At 35.1% G+C, this 19163-nt stretch overlaps 1 protein-coding gene across 5 annotated transcripts in view; it reads right to left on the bottom strand.

The window, feature by feature from the left end:
• CDH2 (cadherin 2) overlaps positions 1 to 19163 on the bottom strand; it is a 234637-nt gene that overhangs the window by 59215 nt on the left and 156259 nt on the right. For all 5 annotated transcript variants that reach the window (XM_005586980.5, XM_074022690.1, XM_065533958.2 and 2 more), the window contains exons 3-6: positions 9227 to 9453; positions 7383 to 7529; positions 5211 to 5366; positions 1320 to 1464 (exon numbers count right to left, since the gene is read on the bottom strand). In XM_005586980.5, coding sequence (XP_005587037.1) covers positions 1320 to 1464; positions 5211 to 5366; positions 7383 to 7529; positions 9227 to 9453 — 675 coding nt within the window. The remainder of the gene's footprint in view (positions 1 to 1319; positions 1465 to 5210; positions 5367 to 7382; positions 7530 to 9226; positions 9454 to 19163) is intronic.

Raw genomic sequence — 19163 nt, 5'->3', positions numbered from 1 at the left:
GCATAATAAATATAGCTTTAGTGGCACATTTTAAACAGTTTTTGTGAAACAATTCTTGTAAAGTTTGAAATAATAGAGAAAAAAAAGAAAATAATATAAAAAAAATTTCACAGTCCCAAAAGCCCAACGTTTGTTTTCTTTGGAATATTTGTAAAGACTTGTGTTTTAGTAAGGAAATGCTGAATTTGCTTTAATTTTACTGTATTTTAAAATACTGAAGAAAGCTACTCTGATGACGTGACTTAGAAGGAGTCACAGATGGCTGAATTTCCTGCACATCCCCTGGCCTCCCTCCAGCTGCCCCCACCCTACCCCTACATCTTTTCTGAAGAGGCACATATATGCACTGGGACCAAGAAAATGTATGCGTTTGAGCCATAGTTGGTTATATCTGTAAACTGACTCATGCATAAGGTTGTTGCATAAACTGGTGTCAATGACAAAGGTATTATGCAGCACAATTTTAAATGCTGAGGCTTTCTAAAATACGAAACAAAAATACAATAGCTAATTAAATCTCTCTGAACCCCATGTCATCTCAGGAAGCCTGGTCAAACACTTACTTTTACCATCCCTATACCAACTGATTGTCTTGTCCACTGGTTTTCTAGGGGCCTGGCTATTCTACAGTGACGGAAGTGTGTCATATTTTTAATATAAGAATCTAAAATCTTAGTCAAACACCACTTTACAATCATGACTGGCTTTCCTCAAGTGCTATTTCTAGGCCAGCGCATTTTCCATTTTGCTGGTTGAAGGGATAGCACTGCAGGGGACACGCTGGCCACCCTGAAAATAACTGTCCTGAGGAGCTAGAGAGCAGCAATCACAGCTGTCACTAAGCCCCTTCCATGCTTTCGCTTTGACTTCGCCACCTAGTCCCAGGAACGTCAAGTATCTTTAAGGCTTTCCCACCGTGTTTAATTGCTGCTATGTCTCATACAGTCACACCTGTACTTTGTAAACAGGAAGCCTCTTGTCTTCTGGGGCTCACTTTCAAGATGCATTGGCTGAATCAACTAAAGCAGAATGAAAGGATCCTATGTACTCCACAGCACAGAATCAAATACTGTAGTGCATATTTTTTCAAAGGTGGTCAAAATCATTATGGGTAACAACAAGGATTTTTGTTGTTGTTATTTTTCTCTCTTCAATCGGTTTTTTCCTAAGTTACCTTCCTTCTTTCCCAAAAGCATTATGAATGAAAGAAAACAATCCAAAAAGGCTCACATGATTTCTCCATTTCTTGCTCATATAACAGGGCTGGTTTATGCCAAACTTTCCTCAAGTCATCTTCAAATTATTATCTTTAAACTTACCAGGCTTTGATCCCTCAGGAACTGTCCCATTCCAAACCTGGTGTAAGAACTCAGGTCTGTTGTCATTCATGTCAATAACATTGATGACAATGTCAATGGGGTTCTCCACTTGATTTCCATTAATATCTACTGCATGTGCCCTCAACTGCAAAAGTAATTAGAAAACAAAACTATTTAACAGATTTATGTCTGTGAGAAGATAAATACATCATTATAAGGCTACTAAAATAGCAAGAATAAACTCACAGCTTAAAAACGAAAGTTGTTCTTCCCACCAAAATTTAAGTTACACCAAGTCCATATAATTAGGATAGATATAGTAGCAAAAAGCTATCATTTACTATATGCCAGGCATTGTTCTCAGAGCACAATGGATTTTAACTCATTTAATCCACATATAAAGGAGTGAGGCAGAAATTGTCAGCATTTGAAGATGAAATTGAGCCTCAGAAAGACTAGGAAATTTATGGAGGTCACTGCTCTTGCTGCTGACAGGACTCAGATCCAAAACCAGTTGTGTACGGCTCCAAAATCCTATTGCTAAACCAGTTGAGAAGGCAGACTTAAGGTAATTAAAAATGTGAAAGTAGGCCAGGCACGGTGGCTCACGCCTGTAATCCCAGCACTTTGGGAGGCCAAAGCAGGCGGATCACCTGAGGTCAGGAGTTTGAGACCAGCCTGGCCAACATGGCGAAACCCTGTCTCTACTAAAAATACAGAAAAAATTAGCTGGGCCTGGTGGCACATGTCTGTAACCCCAGCTACTTGGGAGGCTGAGGTAAGAAAATCCCTTGAACCCGAGGTTGAAGTGAGCTGAGATCGTGCCAGTGCACTCCAGCCTGGGTGACAGAGTGGGACTCGTGTGTCCAAAAAAAAAAAAAAAAAATAGTGGAAGTAGCACAAAGTAGTCATAGAGATCAAGGGAACAGAAAATAATCTAGAAAGAAGTAAGTGTACGTAGGAAACTTGACACTAGTTTTTTTTTTTTATTTTTCTTAATTGTAAAAGTCATTCACAAACGTTAAAAATATACTAGTATATGGCCGGGCATGTGGCTCATGCCTGTAATCCCAGAACTTTGGGAGGCCGAGGCAGGTGAATCACTTGAGGTCAGGAGTTTGAGACCAGCCTGGCCAACAAGGCGAAACCCTGTCTCTACTAAAAATACAAAAAATTAGCTGGGTGTGGTGGCAGGTGCCTGTAATCCCAGCTACTTAAGAGACTGAGGCAGGAGAATCGCTTGAACCCAGGAGGCGGAGGCTGCAGTGAGCTGAGATTGTGCCACTGCACTCCAGCCTGGGCAACAGAGCGAGACTCCGTTAAAACAAAACAAAAAAAATACACGAGTATATACGATAGCTGTTCCTCTCCCCAGCTCAGTTCTCAAGTTTTATAGATACTGTTCTAGAAACTTTATCTTATTTTTCTTTTTAAACAAAAATAATCATTCGGCTACACTTGGCAGAATATCATCAAAATCCTTTCATCTAGCCCATAGATTCATTTCATTCTTTTCAATAGCTGTTTAGTGCTCCTTTAATTGTTTCTTTTTGACTGGAATGCTTCTAGTTTTCCTGTTAAGTCTGATGCTTGCCATTGGTTGCTGCTGGATACTCAATCAAATTAAAAAACACCTTCAACATATCCTTTTTTAAATTCAGAGGTTATTTAAACACATAAAAACAATGTAAATTTTAATACTGCCATTCAATACCTATAAAGATAATTCTTTTATTTTCCCCTTGGCTTATTTAATATCTTACATTACATTAATATTCTTAATACTAAAACTTAATTATACTTGTATAAAATATTGAATCTGAATACCAAACCTTAATACTTTCAATTGTATAATTAATTCTACTCTGTTATGGCTGTTGCTTTTTTTTTTTTTTGTGAGGTGCAGTCTTGCTTTGTCACCTAGGCTGGACGGTAAGAGTGCACTGGCATGATCTCGGCTTAACTGCAACCTCCGCCTCCCAGGTTCCAGTGATTCTCCCACCTGAGCCTCTTGAGTAGCTGGGATTACAGGTGTGCGCCACCACATGAGAATAATTTTATTTTTTATTTTTAGTAAAGACAGGGTTTCACCATGTTGGCCAGGCTGGTCTGGAACTCCTGACCTCAAGTGAGCCACCCACCTTGGCCTCCCAAATTGCTAGGATTCCGGGTGTGAGCCATCACACCTGGCTGGTATTGCTCTTTTAATGTGCAAGTAGCAAGCACTTAGCAATAATTTAATCCAAATTTGACCTGAATATACTCATTTCCTGAGTTTTAACCACAGGAATTCAGATAGCGAGAATTCCTATAGGAAGAGATCCTTAAGAATTTTAAATTGATCTTATTTATATTCATAAATTAGAGACTAGTCTAAGTAGTGGCTGGTCTATTGTGTGCTATCTAAAAATACGTTTCCTTGTTAATGCTATGTTGTCTTTGTGAGACGTTTGGAAGTTTTACTTCTTTTCCTACATTTCAAAACAATATGGAAAGCATTAGAATAACCTATTCCTCCAATGATTTTAAAAAATGGAATGAAGAAATCAAGGTCTTTGGGAAGAAAGAGTATAGAGCAATACTCAGTGCATAAGACATTTTAAATTTTTCATATGCTTATTTGTCTGTTTGATCTAGGTGAATCTATTGAAGTTTAAAAACTTCAACAATTGTTCTCACTCATAGGTGGGAACTGAACAATGAGAATACTTGGACATAGGGTGGGGAACATCACACACCGGGGCCTGTCCTGGGGCGGGGGAGGGGAGAGGGATAGCATTAGGAGAAATACTTAATGTAGATGATGAGTTGATGGGTGCAGCACACCAACATGGCACATGTATACATATGTAACAAACCTGCACGTTGTGCACATGTACCCTAGAACTTAAAGTATAATTTAAAAAAAAAAGAAAAAAAATCAATAATTTTAAAAGTAGGTAAAAGTACAAGAATTCAACAAGTGTATCAGTGGGCAAAATAAGAGTCTGGAAACACATCCATGCACATGTGGGATGAAAGTTTTAGTGATTAAGTAAGTGTAGATGATGGATCTAACGGGCAAACTAATTCAATATATGCTGTTGGGACAAGTAGCTAGTCATAAAGGAAAAACAAAGTGGGTGTCTCCTTTTATTAAAATAATTTCACAGAGGTTAAAAATTCACATGTAAAAAGTCAACACAACAAAAAATTGGGGAACTGGGGAGACTGGTATCCTGGAGTAAAACTAGGGAGACTGGCATCCTGCAGTAGGGAAGGCCTTTATTAACATCTCTGGAAAGCCAGAATGTATGAAAAAAATTTTTTAAATGAATTTTACAGTGTAAAAACGATGTTCTACTATGGGAAAATTATTGACAATGTTAGAAATAAACATAAGGAGAAAATGTAGGACACACCAAGCACTAATATTCCTAATTAGATAAAAGGTTCTTAACAATAAGAGTAAAAAAATCCCAAAGAAAATTCAACATAAGAAAGGAATAGGGGACTCACTTTGATTAGAATATTATGCATTCATTAACGATGCTATGGTATCTATATATTTTACATGTAACAGATTTGACTCCATTCATGTAAATTTGTTCTTACAGGTTCTTAACCACATATCTGAAGGCAAGGATCAATATGTAAAGAGTAACGAGATTTTAGGCAATTTCACTTCCTTCTTTCTTTGTTGTGGCATTTATCTATCTATTTGTTTTTCTATCAGGGCATTTATCAATTCTACAAAAACAATAAAATTATTAAAATTAACCAAAAGACTACAGATGCAATTCTTAAAACTCTCAATATTGAGGCTTTCAGACTGATATAAGAGGCAATGGTAAACTCTGCAGACATTTAGAAGTGTTAATACACAGAATTATCAGCTGGTTGGAAACTTACATGAAACCGGGCTATCTGCTCGCGATCCAGGGGCTTCGTCACTGACAGCTGCCCCGAGATGGGGTTGATAATGAAGATACCAGTTGGAGGCTGGTCAGCTCCTGGCCCAGTCACACTGTACCGCAGTGAAAGGTTTTTATCTCTATCAGACCTGATCTGAGGATCAAGAAAACAATCACATTAAGTGAGAGACTAAATGAGCTCATTATCAGAGATGGGGCACATCACACTTCATGCCCTTTTTCAGCTACAAACTTATACCATCTCTTCCCAGAAAATCACTGAAACTCTCCGAGTGCCTGTTCTTCCTCTGCTTCTTGGTGATAGGCTTCAAAAGAGATGTCATCTATCACCAGAAAGACTGGAGGCAACATTAACATCTAAAAGAAGACTCACTAGGAGCAGTGCAAAAGTTCCAAATCTACAAGTGTCAGTTTTTAAACAATCAAACTCTGTCCTGGGAGTTTCTAGGTTAGACGATTTAACGTAGTAACAGCTGTCCAATTTCATTAAAATAAACATTGTTTACCTTTTTGCATCAGTAACAAGAATTAATTGTCTATCCATAGTGTGAAATATCCTCAAATGGAACACTAATACAGTCATGGCTGAGCCTGAATGTCGGATTTCTGTACTTGCATTGTACTAACACTGTTCATAGCACCAAAGCGTTCCATATCATTCTAAAGTGACACCTGAAATTTTCATTAACAATAAAGCACAAAAGAAAGCACTTTAAGATATATTTTTGTGCTCGCAAACATTATATCACTTATAGGCTCACCGCCTTCTCCAAATACAACTACTCTCAAGAAAATTAAGTCAATGTATAAGCAGTCACAGGAGACAGAATAGGCTACGGAAGGGGACGGAGGGAGGCAGGTACAGAGAAAAAAATAAGAGATCCTTATGTATTAGTTACTTATACTTAATCCATCAATAAAATCTAGTTTATGTTGTTTTTGTTTTTTGAGAAGGAGTCTCCCTCAGTCTCCCAGGCTGGAGTGCAGTGGCGCGATCTCGGCTCACTGCAAGCTCCGCCTCCCGGGTTCACGACATTCTCCTGCCTCAGCCAGGAGACTAGAGTACAGAAGCCCGCCACCACGCCCCGCTAGTTTTTTTGTATTTTTAGTAGAGACGGGGTTTCCCCATGTTAGTCAGGATGGTCTCGATCTCCTGACCTTGTGATCCGCCTACCTTGGCCTCCCAAAGTGCTGGGATTACAGGCATGAGCCACCACATCCGACCAGTTTTTTTTTTTTTTAAGTTAAAGCAAAATGCTCTTTTCTCTAAAACTTCATTAAAGTAGAAAAAGAGAGAGTATCTTTATTTCAGAGTTACATTCATTGTTAAAGTGAATTATAATGTACATTAGGACAGAATATGCAACATAAATAAGTGGCTTATTTTTAAAAAAAGGCTTTCAGTAAGTATGTGTTAGAATGCTAAAATAATCATATACAGAAACATTTATATTTAACAAATGGGAATACAACAGACTTGTCTTACTATACTTTTGGAATAAGTAATGGGTTGTTAGGTTACTAAAATGCAAAAATATCAGCATTTTTTTTTTTTATGTAGCTGATGGTATGTATCTAGAGTAAATAAAAACAAAATAAAACAAAACAAACAAAACTTACTCCTCAGATTTGAAAGCCTATGATTTTACACAGCCCTGGGGATTCTGTTAATGGTATCAGAGGTCACTCTTTTCTTTAAAAAATCTCTCAAATGCATTTGGTGCTGGCATTTTTAACAATGATTGCCCTTTATTTTTTCTGTGGCCCAAAAACCATCTGTAGAGGGCAAAGATCATTACAGAGAGTCCAGCTTTCAGACAGGGAAGTTTAGGGGTGTGTGTGTTGTGAGAGTGGAAATGGTATGGTTGGGAATATGTGTTGGCTTTAGGGCTTGTGTAGTCACAAACTGAAAAAACTTTCTAATCCACAGTGTGCAGGACCTACAAGAGAGCTCTACTTACAAATAATCCAAAAGGTAACAAAGCAAATGAGAAGAGGCTTTCTACAACACTACACAAATTCTATCTATATAGAAAAACACTTTTAGTATATACATGTCATCAATTCTACTTTGTAAAAAAAAAAAAGAAATATTTTTAACATACATCTGTCTTGTGCTACGAAAACAGTTAAAATTGTGCCACCTTACCCTGACAAGCTCTTGAGGAAAAGGTCCCCTGGAGTTTTCTGGCAAGTTGATTGGAGGGATGACCCAGTCTCTCTTCTGCCTTTGCAGGTGGCCACTGTGCTTACTGAGTTGTCTTGGGAATACGATTTCTTCAACTTCTGGTGGCTCCTTTACATTAAAATACAACAAGACATTCCTGAGTACTAGGAAAAACATTTTCCGAAAGTACATCAATATTATTGAATACCTGAAAGCATAGGAATCCCAGTTTATTATGAACAAAAAATAAGTCTGGAGGCTCTTTTCCCCGGCCCCCTATTAAAATAACAGAAAACACCATAAAATTTTCAGGTTATACTGTGTATCTGAAAAATTGAATTCTAAACAATTTATTATATGGCACAGCTGTGTAAACTATTTGCAGTTTCTATAAACCTTCTTAGATAGCAGTTAATATGGAGCAAAATTTAATAGTACCCTTTTATATATTTCTCATTAGTTTAAACCACAGTTCAGGTAATGTGCTACTGTACATTAAATTTAGATCTTGATGTGCTAAAATATAATTTGAATTCCAAGAGAAGTTTAATACATACTGCTAAGGAATGTCTCAAATATTTATGACCCTATTAAATCCCACAGAATTAATGCTGTAATTATTCTAAACCTATGTCAGCCATGATGGATGCTGTAGATGACCCACTTTGCCCATTAGGTATTAATCTCTGCTGGATGTCAACATTTTCTTCTGTTTCTTCCTCTATCTGTAGACATTTTAGCCATTAGCCCTTGCTGCTTCAGTGCAAATATCCAAGCTAGTTTGCTGGAACACAGCAAATCGACAACAAAAGCATCTTTTCACTCCATTAGTTACTGGGTTTTCACTTTATATTACCCAAATGACATGACTTCCCTCAACAGTTAATAGATTAACAAAGTAAATTTCACATAATAAAACCACAACACTGAAATAAGAGAAAAATGATAAATTTTCCTCTGATATCTTGATTCATGTTTGATGGTGGGTATGTATATCACATTTACAACTAAATACCCAAAATGAATGTGTGTGTTTCCATCTCTCACAGTACAATAAGTATAAAATAATGTAGTGGTCATAGTTCCATAGTTCATGGACTTCAGAATATATGGGTGTGTCCCATCATATTTGTTTTGAATTAACTCAAAAAACTAAAATATTCAGAAAATATTATCATAACTTTACTGAAGTTACTGTATTTTATTAATGAAATTCCTAACAGTGACTTATACACATTAAGTGCTCAATAAATATTTGTTGAAATGAACTGAATGGCACTCTGTTGGAAATGTACCTCATTTATTTTATCTTGGCTCACAGCAGCTTCCACCAGAGGGAGTATATCATTCCTAAAAAGTCATGTTGGTAGTATAAATAATTCATACCCCCCAATTTGATTATTAAGGAACAAGACAAAAACCCAATACTCACTGCCAGAAATGTTTTCCTGTTACTACTTTAAATCTGTACTTCTCATCTAATAAATCTGACTGATGACATCTTGTAAAGAATTGTTTATTTTGTGGTTTTATTTAGCAGCTTGTAAAGCTTCTAAGAAATTTAAAACAAACTGCTTCTAGTTTAAGTTATAAATCTCAAAGTATAAACAAATCTTTAAAACACAATTCCTAGTTGCTTAAAATATATTTAGTCTAAGTATCTTAAAAGATTAAAAACAGAAAAAAAAATTACTAAAATGACTGAGGTTGATAAAAATTCAAATAGTGGCCATCCATTAATGTGACCTGAAGCAAAGCATATATTTAGTTCAAACTGTGTAAATCTGATTTTTAACCAGCCCTAAAGCCAGATTTGGATACTATACCTTCACTGACTCCTCAGTTAAGGCTGGCTTCAGGCTCAATTTCACTGCCACTTGCCACTTTTCCTGGGTCTCTTTGTCTTGGGCATATATCAGGAACTTGGCATGCTCAGAAGAGAGTGGAAAGCTTCTCACGGCATACACCATGCCATCTTCATCCACCTTAAAATCTGCAGGCTCACTGCTCTCATATTGTACTTTTCTTTTTCCATTGCAGTTGCTAAACTTCACTGTAAAAGATAAGAAATATATCAGTTATTATAATTATACCAAAAAGGCAAAAAATAAACCCCTAATACTTAAACCTATATCCTGCTTAGGTTAAAAGATAAAAATACAGTAGCATGAAACACAGAAGTTTTATTTTTATTTTATTATATTAAAGGCATTTTCATACTATGAAATGCCAGATGGTAGTTCTTAGCTGTGCCCTAGCCTTTCCTTCTTCCAAAGCTTTCCCCTTCTTTTCATACTTCCTGGACACTGGGTCCTCAGGTGCACCTGCTTTTCACCCTGACCTCTTTCACTGATATTTCCTCCCACCCTATTACAAACTTCCACTCACTCTTCAGTCCCAGGTCTAACGTCACTCAAAGTAGAACAAACCCCCTTTTTCTCAGTCTTCACGTAGTGATTTGAGTTTCTGCTACCTCAGTTTCTTAGTCATGTGTGACACTGCCTGGAAGACGCAGTTCGGGGCAAATGTTCTTAGTTATCTTGCATACCCTGCATACTTTCTGGCACACAGTCTTAATACATAATTTCTGAACAAATGCTTACAGGAAGAAAGCAATGCATTTATTAATATTGAATGCTTACTATGCTCTAGAATTGTAAGACCTTACGGTAATTAACAGGTAAATAATCTGCAAATTTCTATTCCTCCTAGTGCTTATAGTACTTCTATTAAGCAGTAACATTTTTAAAAATTTTAAGACAAATAAAAATAAAGATGTATCCCAAAATAAATTTTAAATTAAAAAATGATGACAAGAGTAGACGAATTCAAAAAGGTTCAGTGTCTTATCTCCATCATACATGCAATGACTTCACACTTAAAAAAAAACTAGTGCTTTCTTAAATGCTATGACAGCTTATGCCTCAACAGGTAATAAAACAAAAATTAAACCATGAACTTGTGTAGAACTAGACAAATTCAAGATATTAAGAATAAAAATAAAAATATTCTCTAAGGAAGATTATTTCCTTTAAAGTCCTTAATTGTTCTTCTGAAGAAAAATTCCATGGGAATAGCAAGTAAAGGGATCAAATAAAAAGCGATTTTTTATTTCTGTAAACGTCTGATATTATGTTCTGGCTATAAATACATAGGATACTCTTTGGAATGTAATTAATAGGGACATATTACAAAATATAATCAAATACACCTTGTGGTTTTCTCGAGGATCTAAGTGTTTATGAACCCTCCCACTGCACAAATGAGCTGCTGACAGTTCTTTTGCTGTCATTAGTATAAATTCACTGAGACGTGCACACAGTCACAGCCAAATAACAGGCATGCTTATTTTCCTTAGTAACCATAAAATCCTTGATGTAAGTCATAAAATACTTTAACTACTGAATATATTATTTTCCACATAATGCCATCTATATCATCTTTCATATTTCAATCATTTCAAAGTGCAAATAAAAGTTATATCTCAAACTAAATAATGTGAAGTCAAAATGTTTGTCTTTGGAGTGGAAGTATCCCAAAAGATATTTAATTACTCTATCTTCCATGCCTCACAATTTAAAAGTGAAAAATGGGAATCTTTTCTACAGAACAATGCCATCTGCTGCTCATCTTTCATTAAAGACAAAAAATGAAAATAAAATTGTTTTTTGGAACCCTGCTGAGAAATTAAAAAAAGAGACTTTTGCCATCTTTTTGTATAAAAAGTACTTTTTTATATTACACAAGAGGGATTCATGGTCCTTAAAAACATAATCTGGATTAGAAAAATTATATACTCTTCTGCACACATTTTTTGTTAACTGTGATCACTCTAGTATTATTAATTGTCATCCATAAACACCTGGACTGTTACATAAGCCTCCTGGGTAGTCTTCCCAGTTCCTGGTCATGGCACGCCCACTGCTAGACTAGACCCTTGCTGTGATTTTCTCCTCCCTGCTCAAAATCTGTAACATTATATGTCAGATCTTTAATCTAGAGTACAATGTTCTCTTAATTCTTGGGTCACCTGGTCTCTTCAGTTTTACTTGAACCACTTTCTAATACATATACTGCCCAGTGAGTGAGGTTGCAGTCATCCCCTACCTCGTGCTGCTCCACCCCACGGGCTCATCATCTTACCTGGGACACTCTCCCATTTTCCATACCAAAGCTCTAGAGCCAGGACATCATTTTGGGGGAAGAGTCGACCATGATGACTTTTACAAGATTTCAGCCTATGCCTTCATTTGGAACTGCTCTAAATTTTTTATTTTTATTTGTATTTCCTGTCCACTAAAACACATTGATACTTTATTTTTATAATAATAATAGTTATAATGATAGTTACCAGTAATTTCATATGAGTAGATCTTCTCTCCCTAAGCAGACTATAAACTCACTTTGGCTTCATGAGAGTTAAGTCTTGGTTCTTTTGTTTCTTATGACACTTGACGGTGACAGGAACAGTATAAGTGCTCATTAAATACCCATTAATATCTTACAACTTTTTCAAAAACTAGGAAATAGACTGGAACCTTAGAAGTACCCACAACCTACTATAGTAACATCTAGCATCACAAACAAATGAATAAACAAAACCCAGGCAATTCAAAAAATTCTTTTTATTAAGTTGTTGGTAGTAGAAGAAAATGAATTAATACTTGTGGAATGCCAGGCACTGAAAAAGACACTTAAGATTATGTCACATATGTTAACCTTAAAAATGACTCCTGAGGTGGGAATCCTTGTTTCTGTTCTACAGATGAGGATGAAAACTTCAAGTCATCTATGCACATGGCTGTTTGATTTCCAGCTGTTTCTTCCCATACAAAAGCGCAAAAGAATCTAAACCCATGACACAAATCACTGAAATCTAAGGCTTTAATATAAAACAATAAAATTAACAAATACATCTGAAAAATGCATATGAAGAGAATGCCAAATTTAGACCTCTGAGAGTACCATAGTAAATAGCACATTAAAAAGAAATCTTTTTCTGTGTCTGAGGTGATCATGTTATTTTTTGTTTTTAATTCTGTTTATATAGTGTATCACATTTATTGATTTGGAGATGTTAAACCATTCTTGCATCCCTGATATGAAACCCACTTGATCATGGTGGATTATCTTTTTGATATGCTGTTGTATTCTGTTGTAGCTATTATTTTATTGAGGATTTTTGCATCTATGTTCATCAGGGATATTGGTCTGTTGTAGTCTTCTTTCCTTTTTTTTTTTGTTATGTCCCTTCCTGGTTAGGGTGATATTGGCCTCACAGAATGATTTAGGAAGAATTCCCTCTTTCTCTATCTTGTGGAATAGTGTCAGTAGGGTTGGTACCAATTATTTGAATGTCTGATAAAATTCAACTGTGAATCTGTCTGGTCCTTGACTTTTTTTTCTTGGTAACTTTTAAATTACTACCTCAATCTTGCTGTTTGTTATTGGTCTGTTCAGAGTTTTTATTTCTTCCTGGTTTAATCTAGGAGGGTTGTAAACTTCCAGGAATTTATCCATCTCCTATATATTTTACAGTTTATGCATGTAAAGATGTTCATAGTAGTCTTGAATGATCTTTCGTACTTCTGTGGTATTGGTTGTAATATCTCCTGTTTCGTTTCTAATTGAGTTTATTTGGATATTCTCTCTTCTTTTTTTGGTTAATCTCATTAATGGTCTATCAATTTTACTTATCTTTCAAAGAACCAGTTTTTTGTTTCATTTATCTTTTGTATGTTTTTTTTGGTTTCAACTGCATGTAGTTGTGCTCTGATCTTGGTTATTACTTTTCTTCTGCTGGGTTTGTGTTTGGTTTGTTTTTGTTTCTCTAGCTCCTTAACGCATGACCTTAAAAAATCCAGCATCCCTTTATGATTAAATCCCTCAGCAAAATTGGCATAGAAGGGACATATCTTAAGGTAATAAAAGCCATCTATGACAAACCCACAGTTAACATTATACTGAATGGGGAAAAGTTGAAAGCATTCCCCCTGAACACTGGAACAAGACAAGGATGCTCACTTTCACTACTTCTATTCAACACAGTACTGGAAGTCCTAGTCAGAGCAATCAGACAAGAGAAAATAAAGGCCATCCAAATTGATAAAGAGGAAGTCAAACTGTCACTGTTTGCTGAAGACATGTGTCCCTAGAAAACTCTAACTCATCCCAAAGCCCCTAGAACTGGTAAATTCAGCAACGTTTCAGGATACAAAATTAATGTACGCAAATCAGTAGCTCTGCTATACACCAACAGCGACCAAGCTGAGAATCAAATCAAGAACTCAACCCCTTTTACAATAGCTACAAAAACAAAACAAAACAAAACAAAGCAAAAAAAACCATAGGAATATACTTAACATTAAGAGGCAAAAGACCTCTACAAGGAAAATTACAAAGCACTGCTGAAAAAAAAATCACAGATGGCACAAACAAATGGAAACACATACTATGCTCATGGATGGGTAGAATCAATATTGTGAAAATGACCAATGACCATACTGTAAAAGCAAATCTACAAATTCAATGCAATTCCCATCAAAAATGCCACCATTATTCTTCACAGAACCTGAAAAAACAATCCTAAAATTCATATGGGACCAAAAAAGAGCCTACATAGCCAAAGTAAGACTCAGCAGAAGGAACAAATCTGGAGGTATTATATTACTTGACTTCAAACTATACTATAAGTCCACAGTCACCAAAAGAGCATGGTACTGGTATTAAAATAGGCATATAGACCAATGGAACAGAAATGTATGAAAAAAATGCTCAGTATCACTAATTATCAGGGAAATGCAAGTCAAAACCACAATGTAATACCACCTCACTCTGCAAGAATGGCCATAATAAAAAACTAATATATGTTGGCATGGACGTGGTGAAAAGAAAACGCTTTTACACTGTTGGTGGGAATGGAAACTAGTATAATGATTATGGAAAAGAGTGTGGCAATTTCTTAAAGAACTAAAAGTAGATCTACCATTTGATCCAGCAAACCCATTTCAGAGTATCTACCCAAAGGAAAAGAAGTCATTATACGAAAAAGATACTTGCGCGTGCATACACACACACACATATATATGTGTATATATACACATGTGTATATATACATATATATGTGTGTGTATACATACATATATATATATATATAATTTTTATATGCACACCATGGGATACTACTAAGCCATAAAAAGGAACAAACTAATGACATCTGCAGTAACCTGGGTGGAACTGGAGACCATTATACAAAGTGATGTAACTCAGGAATGGAAAACTAAACCCTATGTTCTCGCTCATGTGGGAGCTAAGCCGTGAGAATGCAAAGGTGTAAGAATGATGCGAAGGACTTTGGAGACTCAGGGAAAGGGTGGGAGCAGGGTGAGGAATGAAAGACTACACACTGGGTACATCGCACACTGCTCGGGTGATGGGTGCACCCAAATCTCAGAAATCACCACTAAAGAACTTATTCATGTAGCCAAACACCACCTGTTCCCCCAAAAACCTATTGAAATTTTTTGAAAAGAAAGAAAAGAAAGGAGGGAGGGAGGGAGGGAGGGAGAGAGAGAGAGAGAGAAAAGAAAGAAAGAAAGAGAGAGAAAGAGAGAAAGAGAGAAAGAGAGAGAGAAAGAAAGAAAGAAAGAAAGAAAGAAAGAAAGAAAGAAAGAAAGAAAGAAAGAAAGAAAAAAGAGAGAGAAAGAAAAGGAAGGAAGGAAGGAAGGAAGGAAGGAAGGAAGGAAGGAAGGAAGGAGGGAGGGAGGGAGGGAGGGAGGGAGGGAGGAAAAGAGAGCAACAGAAAGAAAGAAAGAAAAAGAAAGAGAAAAGAAAGAAAAAGAAAGAAAGAAGAAAAGAAAGAAAGAGAAGGAAAGAAAGGTGGGATAAAGGTGTGACAGACAGAAGAGGGGATTTCATAGTCACTGGCGCTTGTTCTATTAATGTTCTACTGTTACCTATTCGGATTCAGGTGTCACAGTGCTTCAGGGAGGGAAAGAAGGAGGCCTCTGCAAAAAATGCATTTGTAAAAAGTCACTTACTGCAGATCCTATGAATGAGAAGAGGTTGACCTAAGTGAGTCTGACACTAGAGAAAACACTTTGGAGGAAATTGTATAAAGGTCATTTAAAGTCAATTACTTTTTCTATCACCTCTGCCCCTAACCTATGACCAATATGAATTGGTTTAATATATCTGTTATTACAATTTTCAGAGTTTTAAAAACAGGTGCTAATTCTCATGTGCTCAAATATTAAAATACACAAAATCTTTTGGCATTATTCAGGCTCTATGGAATGTGGTGTATTACATAATTCCCTTTGTACATTTAACCAGTTGGGTCAATATCTTAGATAAAACTAAGTCAACTGAAAAAGTTCTCCTTGACGAAATATTAGTCCTGACTTGATCTTGTGATTTTGAAGCAATCCATGTATGGTACCTGGCTCATGATTATATGCTTCTTCCATGTGAATCATATTTTATTATGTGCAAGTCACACAAATTAAAAAGCTTTCAAATTTCAATGGATAACATGTGAATTCCATTTATCATTCACGGGTTAAGGTTTATTGCCTGTTGTCTGGTTCACCTGTGACTTACATGCAGCTATGAATATCTTCTTGAATTTGAAAAGATTCACCTCTGCTCTAGGAACAAACACTAAAACTTACTCAAGTTTATTTTACACAAACTTAAAAGTTAATAGGAAAAAAGTGGGAAACTGTTAAGTTAAAGAATCTTAGGTATACAGTAATATATATATATATAATTTATAAATTATATATTTTTTAGTTCCTAGCCTTTCAGAAAGACTTTTAGGCTTAAAAATAAAAATAGTACACAGAAACAATGTGGAAGGGAGAGGATAAACAAGGGACATGCTTTAATATTTTAAATTAGCTTCAAAAATTAAACTTTGATGATGAAAATAAGGCTAATATCATGGATATTTGACTGCTGTAAGAAGAAATACATAGTCCACTGGAGTCAACCTGTTTCTGTTATTAAAATATTTTCCTTATGAATGGCAGGTACAGACCTCTGAGTAACATAATGAACAAGATTTTCAACTTTTATTTTTCAAAATATGAAGCAGTTTTATCATTTTTAATATATGGGCTTTCAAGAAGAGATGATGTCAAATTTATCTTAAAATACATGTGTAGGAGTGAAACTATTCTGTATGATGCTCTGATGGTAGATACATAGCACTATGTTTTTGGCAAAATCCATAGAGCTGTGTAACACAAAGAATGATCCCTACTGCAAACTAGAAACGTTAGTTAATAATAATGCATCGTTATTTATTTGTCAATTGTAACAAATATACCACACTAATGCAGGATGTCACCAATAGAGGAACCAAGTACTGGGAGAGATATATGAAACTCTGTATTTCTGCTAACATAAAACTGGTCTAAGAAGTAAAGTTTATTAAGTTAAAAAAGTATAAGATTTCGTACAGATGATGGTCAAACATGCTAATTATCAGATGTATCTTAAAGGAATGGATGGTTGTCTAGTTGTTAAGATCCCCAATCTCTCACAAACATGACTTCCATTGTATTGCCTCAAGCTGGTATTAGTCAGAGTTGGATAATATAATTGAACCAATAACTTTATGTAATTATCCTAAGTATGAAGACACTGCGTTGACATTTAATGAAAGTTATGCTATTTTAACAGATACATGTAAACAATTAAAATTTTATTTCAAAAATGATTTTAAAATTTGGCTTGAGATTTTTTCCTGAGAGAACCTTCCTTTCACCAACATTAAATTTGCTTATGCTCAGATAATCTCAGGTAGAAACTCCAGAATATCATAACATAGGATAAAAGAAAATACACTTCCTTAGACAAATGAAATAACAGGCTTGATCCTCTGGATTAATTAAGTCTATACATGACTAAATGATTATGGCAAAAAAATCGTACTATTAAACAACAAATGTATTATTAGAGATATTGCATAGTTTACATACATCAGATGTAGTTACTGTGTTCTAGCCCACATAAAACTGTGTGAACATGATTAACATAAAATTAATCACCAGGGAAATAATTATTTTAAAGAAATTTTTTACTCTAAAGGCAATACCTCAAAATGATGTTAACCATAAAACCATAATATCCTTATAAAATATTAACAAGAAACCACAGATCTTATATATTAAATGTATTAGCAGTTAATAGCACTACATAAGCCAAATGAATGAAAATGTGCAAATACATATGGTTTATAATTTTTGCTCAAGTAAACACTATACCATATTTAGAAACAATTATATGAGAACACTAAAATATTTTCATGTCTAAATATACCTTTGACTTTTTTTTCCCATACTAATTGCTATTTTCAAAGGCATTCAGAAAATAGAAATAGTTTCACAGTGTTAACAGAAATTTCTTTTCCACAGCCACAGAGCAGTATTTGTTAATGAATGAGATTTCAATTAATGAAGGCATTAGGAGGGAGGAAGGTAGGGAGAAACTGTCTCACCAGTAAGTACACTTCCAGTGTTTTTACATATACATTCCAACGGAGGATAGTTACCACATAACAAATTTGCTCATAAATCCTAAAAAAAATCTGCTTTGGTATCATTTTGCCACAATAGTTCCTTTCTAAATTCATACAAGAACAATTTTTTTTTTTTCTCTAGAATAATTTAGTTGCCATGTCAGGGCTTACCAATCCTTTTCACACATATACAATGGGACAGTTTTAGAGACAGGTTGAGAATGAGCTTGGTGAAAAAAGTCATTCCATTTTCTTTACAGCATATAACTATGATAAGAAAACAAATACAGAGTATTGTGGAATATATAAATTCTTTAATATGTGTAAAATTTCCAACTAAAATATTTTTTTAATCTTTAATGATAAATTTGAGCTTGTGTTCACAAAATATCTTTGTATGTTTTCTGACTGAAATATCAAATTCTTAATTGCTATCAACGAAAACTTTATTCACAAGAGTTAGTGGGAGCAAAGGACATTATAGCATTTACCACTTTTTCTCCAAGTAATAGAAAGTTCTTTCTTGTCATGAGCCATGAGGGCTAAATTTATTAAATTTCATGGTCCTTTTACTTACAAGGGCAAATGTAATGTGGAAAGTCCTTCGGAAATGCAAACGTTTTTCAAAATTTTTCCTATTAAGTACTTCAAAATAATGAGTTTCAAACATCCACAGGGATTGCTCTAATAGTTTTAATACTGTTTTTTAGGTTTTCAATATAACACCAATAACACAAGTGAATCATTTTTATCCTTTTTTGAAAGTTTAACTTTTGCTTTGTATCTATAAACTCTGTGTGTGTAATATTTTTATATGGCCTTTGCAATTTTCAATTAAGTTCATTCAGGTGCTCCAAAATGTCTGGTAAGCAAGCTATTCTTTTCAAAGGAATAACTCTCCTTCGACCACTCTAAAGAGAGTAACATTTAAAACACACAATACATTTTTTTAATTAACTCTTGAAAAAAAGGTATTTTTTGGACAGCTTGTGTACACACTGGCAAATATCAGTAAATGTGATAATCTAATCCCTTACCTTTGAATAAAGCGATAGCCATTTATTTAGATTCATATTTTCATATGAATTTATGTGGAATTATGATTTATGAGCAAACAAGAGCTGAGTACAAGAGCTGCTATGTGAGTAAAACTCATCTCAGATGAAACTCTTGATGTTTACACCTTCATATCATCTATAGTCTTTATAGCTGCATGCCACTAGGGCCAGAGCATCAGC

Source organism: Macaca fascicularis, chromosome 18 (assembly GCF_037993035.2).
Source record: "Macaca fascicularis isolate 582-1 chromosome 18, T2T-MFA8v1.1".
In the NCBI taxonomy this organism is placed as follows: Eukaryota; Metazoa; Chordata; class Mammalia; order Primates; family Cercopithecidae; genus Macaca; species Macaca fascicularis.
This window is presented reverse-complemented; position numbering and strand designations above follow the sequence as displayed.